Genomic DNA, 13,871 nt, shown 5'->3' on the forward strand with positions numbered 1-13,871 from the left:
GTTGTGGCGACGGTTACCGCGCTGCTCCCTGAATTCGCTACAATGTGCTGAATAATTTTTATCCCCTCCCACCAAAAAAAGACAGGCTAAAGTAGCGGGGATTCGGGGCGCCCAGCTTGAAACCGGGATAATCCCGGACAAACCGGGACGTCTGGTCACCCTGCAATGGGCACAGCGCGCAGAGAGGCCGTGACTGTGCCTCAGGAAAAAGCCATTCTGCCAGTGCAAAGCCACATTTTGCGCCACACACCCGTGTGAAATATGGCTCTCAGGGGTTTTGGGGTTTGTTTTTTTAAAGCGTCACATGAGATCCAAATGTCAAGAGATAAGGATGGGTTGCTTCTCAGTTATACAATTTGCATCATGTATTAGTTAAACTAATGCCATTGCTAACTGTTAGCTCTATTTTAGGATGGATAATTAATGTAATTTGGTCAACAACTCCATTATGGGGATTACGTATTTTCCCAGATGACATCGTCTTTATTTACACCCGGCTGGTTAACAATCATAAAACGTTTTAATTTAATTTTCGCGGACTTTAGCGGGGACCGACCGTTCGTGAAAAGTCTGCCGGCCGCGGTGACGCTAGTCCGGCCTCACTTCACGGGAAATTCCGCGGCCAACCCAGAAGTGAATAATAAATCATGGAAACGAGCTCCAGACCCCATGAGCGACACAACTCCGGTAATATAATAAGACCCTCTTGTTTTTTAGATTGTATTAATTGGACTTAATATAACTCCAATTCAAAGAAAATTGAACATTAATAGACAGCAATGGCCCAACTAGCCATTAGCTCAAATCGGCTAAGAATTATGTCTATATTGATTGGACACAATAGGGCGTAATTTCATCACCAACTCCAACATTATGATAATTAAAAAAGTGGACTTTACAATTTGATTGATTTGATAATATTGCAGCGAATTCGGGGGGGGGCAGCCCGGAACCGTCGCCACAGCCGGGACGCGGACCCGTATCTCCTGCACCACAGGCGACAACGTTAACCAGTTGACTAAAGGGTGCGACCCGTTAGCCAAGGGCCAACGTGTCTACTTATCCATGCACATCACAATATGGTAATTTCGTGTGTGTGTGTGTGTGTGTTTGTGTGTGTCTGTGCGTGTGCGTGTGTGTGTGTCAGCCCTGTGATGGCCTAACGGCCTGTCCAGGGTGTCGTCCCACCTGCCGCCCAGTGGCTGCTGGGATAGGCTGGCTCCAGCCAGAGCCGTCGAGAGAGAGAAAGCGTGACGACACCGAGTGATCTCGCCGCCACGCTATAACGTGGTTCGTGTACACGTCAGTAGTTCTCCTATGGGCCGGAGAGCAGCGAGTGCGATATTAAACGGTAAATACTACAATATGAAACATGAAACCATTTCTTTGAAACTGCTTTTACATTTATTCAAGTGTAACGATATATGGTAGCAGTACAGCAAACTGCCAGATCCGTTGATAACCAGCACACCGTACTATGTAATGTTCCCCAGTGGAAATAACTGAATTAAATATTGTAGCGAATTCGGGGTACAACGCAACCACAGGAGCTGCCGCGGCCGGGAAGCGAACCCGTGTCGCCCGCACCGCAGAAGGCATCGCTAACCGCTCGACTAAAGGGTCAGCCCCGCGAGCCAGCGGCCAACGTGTCTTCATATCCATGCACGTTACAATAGTGCACGGATAAGAAGACACGCTGGCCGCTGGCTCGCGAGTATAACCCTTTAGTCGAGCGGTTAGTGATGCCTCCTGCGGTGCGGGCGACACGGGTTCGCTTCGCGGCCGCGGCAGCTCCTGTGGTTGCGTTGTCCCCCGAATTCGCTACATTGGTGTCAGAAGTGGGATGGGGGACCGTAAGGCCATCGGAAGCGTAGGCGCCCTGAGGTGTGAAGGAGCTGATATGCTTAAGCGCGGGGACGCGCTTCCCGAAGGAGTGGGGGTAGTGTAACGTGCACGGATAAGAAGACTCGCTGGCTCGCGGGTCTGACCCTTTAGTCGAGTGGTTAGCGATGCCTCCTGCGGTGCGGGCGACACGGGTTTGCTTCCCGGCCGCGGCAGCTCCTGTGGTTGCGTTGTACCCCGAATTCGCTACAATATGTTATTTATAGTGTAGGATTTTCCTTATAGTTTGTCTAAAACTAGCGAGCTAACTAGCAAGTATCAGATAGCCAAAGTCCTACTTGTCCTTACATTTTATTCATACAATAATTTCATTCAGGTGTGTTAACAACCTGTAATCATAAACCTACATTCCTACTTAACGTTACCCTTCATTCCTTGTTGTATTAAAAACTGGTTTGACAGAAATTCGTCAAACACGCTAGCCCGGCAGCTGACCTAGTTCGGTCGTTACGTTGACAATAATTAAGTTAAAATGTTGAACAGCTAATGTTGAGCATAATGACAGGTAACGCAGTAAATGGAGTGAATTATCAAAAATCGTACCTCCTAACTTACCAACTTAAAGCTGAAACCGCTCTGGCTCCAGCGTCCCCGCGGCCCTGACAGCGGGATCATCAGTTTGGATAATGGATGGATGGATGGATCATGTATTAGCGTTTCTGTCCCAAAGTTGTTTTGTACAAACTAAGGGATGTGTTTCATACTGTGACCAGAGATACAGCGATTTACCATGGTATCCCACTAAACCCAGCTTCAGTAGTGACGGCTCCTCTTGCTACAGGGGTAGTTAAAGGCCAGCTTGTGCTGGCAGATGGTAAAGAACACGTGTGTGTGTGTGTGTGCGTGTGCGTGTGTGTTTGTTATCTCATGAGAGCTTCCATGAAGACAGAGCAGACAATGAGTGTGTTCGCCTCTTTTGTGTGCTGATAAGTATCCAGGATGATTTAACGTTGCCCCTAAGATGTGGTTATTAATTGTTTACCGCCCACATTAAAACCACCATCAGCGCCGTCTCAAGTAAGTCAACTTTTGTGCCCAACCTAATTGCTTCGAAATAGTAAAGTAAAGAAGAACAGCCCATTCAGGAGTCGCCGTGAAGAATGGACGAGGCTTCGATTTCTATGACACTAAATAGCCCACTTTGCTTTTGTGCTGCTCCTGTAGCCTTAAATTCCCGTCTGTCCTTTGGGCCTTTTTCTTTTTACAATGAGTGATAACGGCAATTCAAAATATGCTGTGAGCTAACAGTCTTTCATCCAGTTTGGTTGAGAATCCCCCTTTTTTTGTTGAGACCGGTGGGATTACTTTATGAACGCAGAGAGCATGTGTGTCAGGGAGTGGCATGGCTCCACGGCTTGTAGCAGGGCGGATAAAGTACGCAGGTTTGGTGCAGTTCTTCCCTGTCGGTTAATGCCAGTGTGACGCTGGAGTGGCAGTTTCGAGATGGTTTGAGAAGTCATGAGTTCTGGCAGGAGGGTTCGATAGACCTTGTGTGTCCTCCACACCCTCCCGGTCTCCTGGTACCTGTCGTCCGGGGAATTGGGCAGAAGTAGATGAGCAGTTGTTTTCCTCAGTGACACTGCATTAATTGTACATTTCACGGGTTAAAAGAGAAAAGTCAATGAGGAGGAGAAATCCCTATCCTGTTATTAGGTGTGAGGCGCAAAGTGAAAACATTAGCAACGAAGCCAAGCATAAAGATGATTACTCCACCACGAGGGCCCGGATTCTCAATACGGCTCCAATTAAAAACCCTCTTCTTTTTAGCAGCTGAGCGATTAACAAGATGAATACAGTTAGACTTCAGTGCAAAGAGGATTTTTTTCCCGCTTGGTCCACCATTGCTCATTGTCATAATGATCCATGAGCTGATCAGATTGTTTCTGCTGACAAAAGGCCTCTGTCCTCACTCTTTTATTCTTTATATCTCTTTCAGGGAATCGCGGAGAAAAATACATCACCCCAAGTATTGAAAGCACATAAATCTTGTTTTAAGAGGCGTGTCTTGTATCAGGTTCTGCCACACAAAAGCTTTTGGGTTGAGCCTTTTGTTCAGTGCCTCAGTATTTTGTTTGGCCATTGTGCCTTATGTGAAACAGTTCTTTTATAATTCAACAGTGTTGTGGATTTCAAACGGTTGTGATATATTTGAAGCTCGAAGGAATGGGTTTGGGTTGAAAACACAACATGTTAGTTTTGATTTTGCAGTGTATTGCCATGGGCTACTTTTTCTTTTTGTAACTATTTTACTATTAGGGTCACCTTTCCTTTTTTATTTTAAGGGGGAAGTAAATATATATATGTGTGTGTGTGTGTGTGTGTGTGTGTGTGTGTGTGTGTGTGTGTGTGTGTGTGTGTGTGTGTGTGTGTGTGTGTGTGTGTGTATTTCGTACCCCAAACATGTGGACTATGGTGCTAAAATGTCAGAAGGGATTGTCCTTATGATAAGCTGGACAGAAAAAGAGCAACACATCACAATCTGTCATATTGAAGGAGAAAATCTATGCTTTTTTTTTTAGGTTGGGTGTAAAACAGAAATTACGGTCAAACCCCTTTTGAATTGTGGACTTAACGCGGAGGGATGAAAGTGAGGGGAATGCGTGTGATGTAGCTGACACACATGGAGTGCAGCTCAATAGACCAATGAAATATTAACCAGGTAGAAAGGCAACACGCCGGCTCTGGGTTTACATGTGAGAGGTTGTGTTGTTCTACTACATCCCTTCCACCTTCCATCCCCCCCACACCACCATCGCTGTCCTCCTGCCCCCTTTCCCTTCTTTTCTTTCCTCTCAAAATGTATAAGGGCTGGAAATGAGTGCTTACGTACACTTTAAAATGAATTGAACCTAATAGTGGTGTGCAGAAGTCCAAGCCCACAAGATCTTTGTTTGCTTCTTTCATCAAAAAGTAATGTTTTTACTCAGCTGGTTTTTATGAAGCAAAATCACATGATTTTTTTTCCAACACAAGTCAGAAAATTTTACTAACATCAACAGTAAGTCAAAATGCTGTAATACTTGATCCATCCACCACTTACCCTAGTCACAGCGTGTGTTCTCTGGCATTGATTTCTACAAGTTTGTGCAGAGTTTGAGAATCCAGATCGATCCAGCACTCCAAGAGAGCATTTAAAAGGTTTTCATGTTGTGATGCAACATGTTTCACCCTATCTCTTTTCAAACCTTCCAAGAGATGTTCACCGGAGTTAAGTTCAGGTGGGTGTAGCGTCGGGGCCTCACAAGCCAAAGCTCTTTGCTCTTCCTCAGACTTCACGTGGTCCTGGCAAAGCTCTGATGGCTGTTTCAGATCATTGTCAGGCTGGAAATGTCTTCCTCTTCTGCATAACTTCACATCAGATCAGATGGCGTGCCTCTGTGGAATATAATGACACCTCTCTTCAGTCAGTGCTAAGTTGATCCTGTGCAGGTCACCAACCCAACAAACAGCCCCAAAACTGAATGCTGCCACCATGTTTCTCTGTAGGCTCCACTGTTTCATGAACCGTTCATGTGGCTGTTTCCTGACATAAGCCCTAAAATTACAGCCAAACATTTCAAACGGAGATTCATGTGTAAACAAGGCTTATTTTATATTCATAAAAGGGAAGTTTCTGTGTCTTTGGGTCTATGCTAACCATCCGGACTTGTTTTGAGGTCAAAGAAATATTACTGCTCCATTAATGCTGCATTTTGCTAGTTGTCTTATGAATGTAGCTTTATGAACAGGAGTAGGGCTTTCTTTTGCTCAGCTGGCTTTGGGCTTTGGATGTGGTTGCTACATTGTCTTATAAACAACTATTGGCCCCCAGATGATATGGCTGCTTTTAGGTCTCCCAGATCTTGCTTTGGATGAAAGTGGCTTTGCTCCTGGAAACCTCTGTGCGTGCATGATAGCGACCCTTCGGAAACTTTTAATTTCGCTGCAGTGTAGTGGTAGGACAGTCCTTCATCACTCCGCGGAGCAAGTCGATCTCCCACCACGTCATTAAACTCCGCTGACATAATTAATGATTACAAACAACTGCAACATTTTTGCAAAGGTGTCCTTTTTCAAAATTAAAGCACCTCCTATAGTTATGCTAACGCATAGAGAACTATGTCATTTATGTCATTACCTGCCATCAACTGTCCAAAGAACAAAACACCTCACACTGTGGATCAGAACTGTGACAACTTTTTAGGAAGCTATTGTTTATAGGCGCTAACTGTGGTAGTATAGCAGCATTGTCTTCTGAAGAGAGGAAAGTTTTAGTGTTGTCTCTCCGCCCGCCCGCCCGCCAGCATGCCAGCGGAGTGAAATGAAGCTGTAATTACTGGGCTTAATAGATGTGTTTTCACCACCTCAGACGATATTTCAGCCCCCCCCCCCTCCGCTGTAAAGGCCCGACTGCTGCTGCTTGCACTATATTTCTGCAGCTATTGATCGCTATTATGGTAAATCCGATGGGCACAATGGAACACTATCAGCAAAATGCAGGTTAATTATCTCAGGGTCAACCACTTCGGAGTCCCAACAATGAGCCGGGGCTTCTCTTTATTTCCTCACATTAAACTGCAAATACAAATTATAATGCAGGCCCTTTTATCCTGCTAATATGGGGCCAAAGTTGCGAGAGAAAAAAAAACACCTCCCATTTTCCAGATTGTCCCTTGAGTTGTAAGTAAGGTCTAGAGTTTTAGACTTACTCTCCTTTTTCCATTATTATTCAGTTTTAGTTTAAAAGAGTGCATGTTTGGTAGGAGAATTGAATTGTGCGTGTTTAAGAATTGATTCTTCGGGTTCACGTCATCAAAAGTGATCAAACGGTTGTCTCGTTGTGGTTATGTCTCAATACTGTTTGGGGTCTTGATATGTTTAGGGTTTAGACTGCACCCATAATATCATAATTTCTAAGTCTGTGTCGGAACTCTAAAAGTATAAATTCTTTATTTCCAAACAATGCACAAATATAACAATGCAGTGACACCAAGTGGGAGAAGCGATTCAAAAAATTATGTTTCTTTGCCGTCAACAGAACTGTCAGACGTTTAACTGGCTCCAGATAAATTGGCCTCACAAGGAGTGCAGAAATCTATTGATGGGGGAAACCAAAGTTAATGGAATTGATTGTCGATATTGCGTTTGCTTTCTGCAGGGACTCCAGTGAATCGGATTCCTATCATGGCCAAGCAGGTGTTGGATCTCTACATGCTCTACAAGCTCGTCACTGAAAAAGGCGGCTTAGTGGAAGTCATCAATAAGAAAATATGGCGCGAGATCACCAAAGGCCTTAACCTCCCGACCTCCATTACCAGTGCAGCTTTCACCCTTCGCACACAGTAAGCACGAGCGGAGGCAGGAGGAGAGCTCCGGCTGAGCGGCACCTCACTGCTGCTGGTTTAACTCAGCCACAGGTGGCGTGTCATGAGTGGGAAATCTACGTTAATGATAGGGTCTCATCCCACTGATGTTGATCTTGTCCGTTCTTGATATTACTCACGTTTGTGTTTTTGATATTATTAACAATCTGTCATAAGATTTTTTTTATTTGGAGGGTCCGGGTAGCATCGCGGTCTATTCTGTTGCTTACCAACATGGGGATCCCGGTTTGAATCCCCATGTTACCTCCGGCTTAGTCGGGCGTCCCTACAGACACAGTTGACAGTGTCTGTGGGTGGGAAGCCGGTTGTGAGTTTGTGTTCTGGTTGCTGCACTAGCGCCTCCTCTGGTCGGTCGGGGCGCCTGTTCAGGGGGGAGGGGGAACTGGGGGGAAGAGCATGATCCTCCCACATGCTACATCCCCCTGGTGAAACTCCTCACTGTCCGATGAAAAGAAGCGGCTGGTAACTCCACATGTATGGGAGGAGGCATGTGGTAGTCTGCAGCCCACCCCGGATCAGCAGAGGGCATGGAGCAGCGACCAGGATGACTTGGAAGAGTGGGGTAATTGGCCAAGTACAATTGAGAAGAAAAAAGCGGGGGGCAGGGGGCGTCCCAAAAAAATATTTTTTTTTTGGTTCATATTTCCATCATGGTAATTCATTTGTTGTGGTTGTGGGTTTTATTCCCACTGCTTTTCTCTAAATGCCCCCTGATTCAGAGTTAATATTTGACTGTGCACTTTCAAAATACCATTTATCTTCTCTAAAGATGGTATTTATGTGGTCTTATTACTGCCAAAACAGCCCATGATTCACAATAATTGTGGTAATATAGTGTGTAGGCATTTACTATTTTTAGCCGCAGTATTGATACAGCATCTCATTTGCAAATTGCGTAGCATTGCTCGGTCTTTATGATGGTGGAAAGCAGACACATTGGTGTCTTGTTGCATGAGAATGAAAGTGGGTCTGGTAGAACGGTGGGATCTCTGGCTCGCAGTTTAATGCTAGTCAAATTTCTGTGTGACCAAACTTCATTTTCACTGCAGAGGAAACACTTCCAGTCAAAAAGGAGACATCTCATGACTGTGATGGTCACGTAGACTCTGTTTGCAGCAGTTTTGCTTCATTTGATCTATTCTTGATCAGTACTTACACCTCAAGGTCACACAGAACTACATGGAGCCAGTAAGCCTAGCTTCATCTTTGGTGTACAGTGATGATTATTTCACCTATAAAGTTATCAGTGTTGATATGACACTATAGTATTATCAGAAACATAGCATAAAGGAGGTTAAGCTCTTTGTTGGACCTGCTTCAAGTGTTATAAAACGAAAGCAACATCAGTGATGTGGGGGGGGGGCTCATTTGACTGATACTCAGCCTCTTCCTTTAACATTAAAACAATCATACAAGTTCAGTTCTCATCTTATAGATAGTGGCGAAAGATGTTAAAAAGATAGAATGGATCAGGTCAAATCAAGACTGATAAAAACGATGATGTGGCACCACCTGAGAACATCTTTTCTCTCAATTCCTCTTCCATGCAGGTATATGAAGTACCTCTACCCATATGAATGTGAGAAGCGGGGACTAAGCTCCCCCGGCGAGCTTCAGGCAGCCATCGACAGCAACCGGCGGGAGGGCCGGAGGCAGAGTTATGGCTCTGCCATCTTCAACTACTCCCCTGTGGGCACCCCCACCCTTCTTTCTTCCCCAAAGATGCAAATGCCCCACCTCCCCATGTCCTCCCACAACGGAGGCCCTATCGCCCACGTCCCTGTGATCAAGAAAGGTGTGGAATGATGCAGCACTCTTTGCTACTCCAGTTTTCTCACATAGCATCTGTTGTAATCTAATGGAATGTGTGGGAGAACACTAGATGAAATCATAGATCTAGAATAAGTCTTAAGTCTTGTCCTGGTGTTATTTCATTAGTTACAAACCCATGAGCGGGCCAGATCCAACCCAAAACTACTGTTGATCTGTTTATATGAGCGCTGACACAACTTTGGGTCAGGAGAACATGGCACATTGCGTACCATGTGGAGCAAACCACTTCTTACAAACATTATTGCAAAATCGCAAAATCCCGAAAGAAGGTCTCAGAATCCTCTGATGTTAAGAAAAACAGTTTCAAAACCGCTATTCAAATTCCATCCACTCGTCTTCATGTAACTTGTGGCCAGTATGGTCATTCTTCTAAAAGAGGAAACATCTTACGGGACTTCCTCATAGCAGCACCAGCAGATCTCCCGTCACGCCACAGTGGAATGCTGTGCAAGAGCTTGGCAAGTTTTTAATAATGGCCCAACAAGAAAAAAAAATGGCCCAACAAGAACATTAGACAGTAAACGCTAACATGCTATATGTTTGTGTTGACCTCAAGCACATTCTAAAGCACAGGGAGTGGTGTTTATCTAATGTGTTGCTTTGGTTGATTGGAGAGGAGAAGCGTTCATAAATGGCTTTCCACTCACCTATTCTTAAATCCAAGCATTGTCTTTGATAAATCCTTAAATATTGCGGACATTTCCTGAACATAGAAAAACCCGTTTTTGTCATTTGTGTGAACTGTGGTATTTACCTCACTGGGACTGACGTTCTCTGCAGAGGAGCCTCTGATGTCCAGCTGTATGTCGGGCCATATGGCGCTGCCCATGTCTGTTGGTGGTGGGCACCATGCGGCCGCAGCCGCCCACGCTGTGGCCGCCCAGACTGCGGCTGCAGTGCAGGCGGCGGCCTTGGAGCAGCTGAGGGAGAAGCTGGAAAGTGGAGAGCCGCCAGAGAAAAAGATGATCATGATGGCAGAGGAGCAGCAGAGGCTCATGCAACATGCCCTGCAGCAGAACCTGCTGGCCATGGCCACGCAGCTACCAATCAACATCAAACTCAACAACAGAGGTAAGACACCAAAGAAGAAGAAGATAGTCATGGTATCAGGTAAAGGTTCTTCCTGTTTTTAAGGCTTGGTAGTTGATTTTTAAGTTGAAACAAACCCGGAACAAACTTATTTCAGGAAAGGTGCAAAGGTGGATCCACCTTTGCTCTGTTAGGTCTGAAAATTTAGCAAGTTTACTGTTGAGTCAGACATTCTTCATCGATTAAGTTTTTTTTATTTTGAATAATTTGATTAAAAAACAGAGTTTCCGTCGTAGGGTGTCTGGGCTCCTCCACCTTAGAGATAGGGTGAGGAGCTCGGACATCCAGAGGGAGCTCGGAGTAGAGCCGCTGCTCCTTCGCATCGAAAGGAGCCAGTTGAGGTGGTTCGGGCATCTGATTATGATGCTTTCTGGGTGCCTTCCTCTGGAGGTTTACCAGACACGAAGACCCCAGAGTAGACCCAGAACTCGCTGGAGGGGCTACATGTCCAATCTGGCCTGGGAACGCCTTGGGATCCTCCAGGAGGAGCTGGAGGGCGTTGCTGGGGAGAGGGATGTCTGGAGTGCCCTACTTAGCTTGCTGCCACCGCGACCCGACCCCGGAGAAGCGGCTGAAGATGAATGAATGAATAAATAATTCGATTAAAAAATAATTTTGGCCAAACATATTTATGTCAAAGAATAATAATCAGATGTATTAAGAAAAACGTGGGTTCAATATCTCTAGTGATATAAGCATTACTTTGGCCTTTTTTTCCCCCAAAACAAACTTAATATGATTTTCTTAAGCGCTTAGTTTGCTACTAGCAGCTAACTTTGCAGTGTTCATACTTGTACCCAGGTGCCATATGAGTTATGTTTACTCTGGACAGTATTTCAAAAGTAACGAATGGTATTTCCAAAGACGATGTTTTTGCTGTTGTGAAATGCCCAAGCCACTAATGTGTGCATAATTCATCATATTAGATGTGCAATTTGAAGTCAGCCCCACTGACGTGATGGTGAAATAGCCTCTCATGGCCAGAAGCCACATCCCAGGGGTCCTGAGTAAAACATTGCAGTCTGCTGTGGGTTTGGATGGCTGCAAGACAACCAGCTCTGAGTCAGATATTACTTAATGATAGTGGCTAAACGAAGAATGACGGGCCTGTCTGTTCAAGTGTGATATCATTTCTGTCTGCACCGCTGCCTCTCTCATATTAATCATAATCGTAGGCTTTGTGCTTTATACATGGTGGGAAAAATAATCGAGAATCTTTCTCAGGTTCATTCACACTGACTGTCTGGCTCCAGCCCACAGACAGAAACACAGACACTTACCAAACACTATTATGTGTCTTCACCAGTGGCGGCTGGTGCTAAAAATATCTGGGGGAGGGCGCAATTTACCTTGGCGCAGCACACCTCACAGCTGTTTTAATGTCTACAGTCACAGCGTTATTAAGAAGGACAATGTAGCCTATAGATTTTATCAGGGTTTGTAGATGGTGGATGATTGACAGTCGAGACGAGGCGTCGTGGTGGGTGTGAACATGACTGACAGCCACGAGGACTGTCCAGTCACATTAGATTCAACAACATTAAAACAACACCAATTCGCTGCCAATAAAAATTGGAGTGTCTGGGGTGCACAGAATTGCGCCCCCTGGAAAATCTGAAGAAACCAATCAGACAGCAGCCTCAGGTCACCTGCTCGCCACAAGTTTGAGAGCTTACATAAGGTCTCATTTGGTCAGCGCCCCTCACCCAGGAAGTATATGTATTCAGACAGAAATCAACCAAATACCATTTGAACCAATATTTAATGGCTGCTGACAGGCGCTCCTAGACTGAAAAACACCTTTATTTCATAATTATTTGCATAATATATCTAAATGATATTTAACATGTTTAAGTAGATTTTAATCTCTTGATGTTTGAAGGGGGCGGCGTCCCAGTGCCCTGTACTGGCCAGCCACCACTTGTCTTCACCCAGATGCAACCAGATGTTTAAATTTAGATTTACAGATTGTTAGCTGGCTGATGTCATCATCATTTGCATGTAATATCCGTGTCTTTTGCTCATCATTTCGTTTCATGTCATATAAGATTTATGGAGAACCAAAGTCCTCCAAACAGGTGGCTGTGTGTTGTAAGAGGATTCAGCCATGTGGCATAACAGAGAGAAATAACTGACATGTACAAATGACCGCAACATCTTTTGTCAGTTCTTCTCCCCCAGCATCCTATAATAAGCTGCTCCTTATCCTGTCACTCTCTGAATTATCGCCAATATTCCACCGGGGTGCTCTTCTTGCTTCCTTTTCTAAATGCTCATATTGAGTTTTTCTCTCTCTCGCTCTCTGCCTCCTCTCTTGACAGATGATAGACAAGAGACTGCATTGAACCTGTCTACCAACAGCATTAGCAGCATCAACATGTCAATAGAAATAAATGGAGTTGTCTACACAGGTAAATAGAGGGGCCGTTTGCTGATGTAATTGCAAGCAGGAAATTCAATAAGTTATAGCAGCACCCTGGTGCTTAGTCCTCTTCGCAATTTGATGTCTTTGCTATAACATCCATCGTAATGAAGTGGCAGTCCAATAGAGTTAAAAAAGTTAAATATCTCAAAATTGGGTCTGTGGATGTGAGGTCGATGGGTCTTATTGTCTTGCGTGCTGGAAGCGGGGGGCACCCAGTTTAGCCCCGAAGAAGCAGTCTTCTGCTCTAAAGCGGAGGGGCAGTAATTACCTTCAGATAGACAAGTCACGTCATGGAATAAGCCTGCTGGCCATCATATCTAGTTTAGAGGTCTCTTCCTGAGACCCAACTCCAAGCAAGGTACAGGCTTGACTTGAACCAGCTTGGTCCTGTCACTACTCGACAGTCACTTATAATGCTTGTCTGCACGGGTGTCCATTTAGAGCCTGCTAAAAAGGGACACTTATTGTTAAAGATGGTGCTTAACAGGAAAGAACATCTTACTGTGTTTTGCCATCAGCTGAAACAGATAATTCTTGTTAGCGAGCATATAACGTAGCATTAATTTTGCATGTGCACACTTTATTTCTTCATTCCTTCCCATCCCCTTCCCAGGTGTCCTGTTTGCTCGGAAGCCAGCCATAGTGGGGATGACAGGCAGACACCGCAGCAACCACCCAAATTCCCAGTCTCAGGAAAAGACCAGTCCAGGTTTGCCGACACAGATTCAGCCATCCTGTTCCTCTTCCTCTTCTGTTTCCTCCTCATCCTCAGTTCATGGACACAGAATCTCCTCCCCCTGAGTTTCCCAGACCTCATTGTTGCCTTCTTCCCAACAATTAGTTTCTTCCCAAAGACAAGAAGCCGTTGTCTTTGAGATTCCCTATTGTTCTTGTAGGTAGCTTCCTTTCTTGCCTGTGGATCCAATCACATGTAGTTAAGATGATTACGGTCTTAAAAGCAACACACCTTATTTACAGACAAAGCACTTGGACAATGTAAACAAAAAAAAGTATTTGCTCATCCTTCTGTCCCTTCACAGTGCATTTAAAGTTTATGTACCATTGTTTGTATATGCTGTGTATGAACTCAGCTGCCTTCCCCTGAATACCTATACACACTGGATCATCCACAGTATGGAGGTCCATAAAGGACCTGAATATCTACACACACTGGATCATCCACAGTATGGAGGTCCATAAAGGACCTGAATATCTACACACACTTGATCATCCACAGTATGGAGGTCCACCAAGGACCT

The 13,871-nt window shown here is 44.9% G+C and overlaps 1 protein-coding gene across 1 annotated transcript in view; it reads left to right on the top strand.

Annotated features, from left to right (window-relative positions):
- arid3c (AT rich interactive domain 3C (BRIGHT-like)) overlaps positions 1 to 13,413 on the top strand; it is a 102,465-nt gene extending 89,052 nt beyond the window's left edge. The window contains exons 6-10 of the mRNA XM_056279027.1: positions 7,040 to 7,223; positions 8,816 to 9,060; positions 9,879 to 10,169; positions 12,509 to 12,598; positions 13,226 to 13,413. Of these exons, the coding sequence (XP_056135002.1) occupies positions 7,040 to 7,223; positions 8,816 to 9,060; positions 9,879 to 10,169; positions 12,509 to 12,598; positions 13,226 to 13,413 (998 nt within the window). The remainder of the gene's footprint in view (positions 1 to 7,039; positions 7,224 to 8,815; positions 9,061 to 9,878; positions 10,170 to 12,508; positions 12,599 to 13,225) is intronic.
- Positions 13,414 to 13,871: the final 458 nt, after the last annotated feature.

Source organism: Lampris incognitus, chromosome 1, assembly GCF_029633865.1.
Source record: "Lampris incognitus isolate fLamInc1 chromosome 1, fLamInc1.hap2, whole genome shotgun sequence".
NCBI classification, from domain to species: domain Eukaryota; kingdom Metazoa; phylum Chordata; class Actinopteri; order Lampriformes; family Lampridae; genus Lampris; species Lampris incognitus.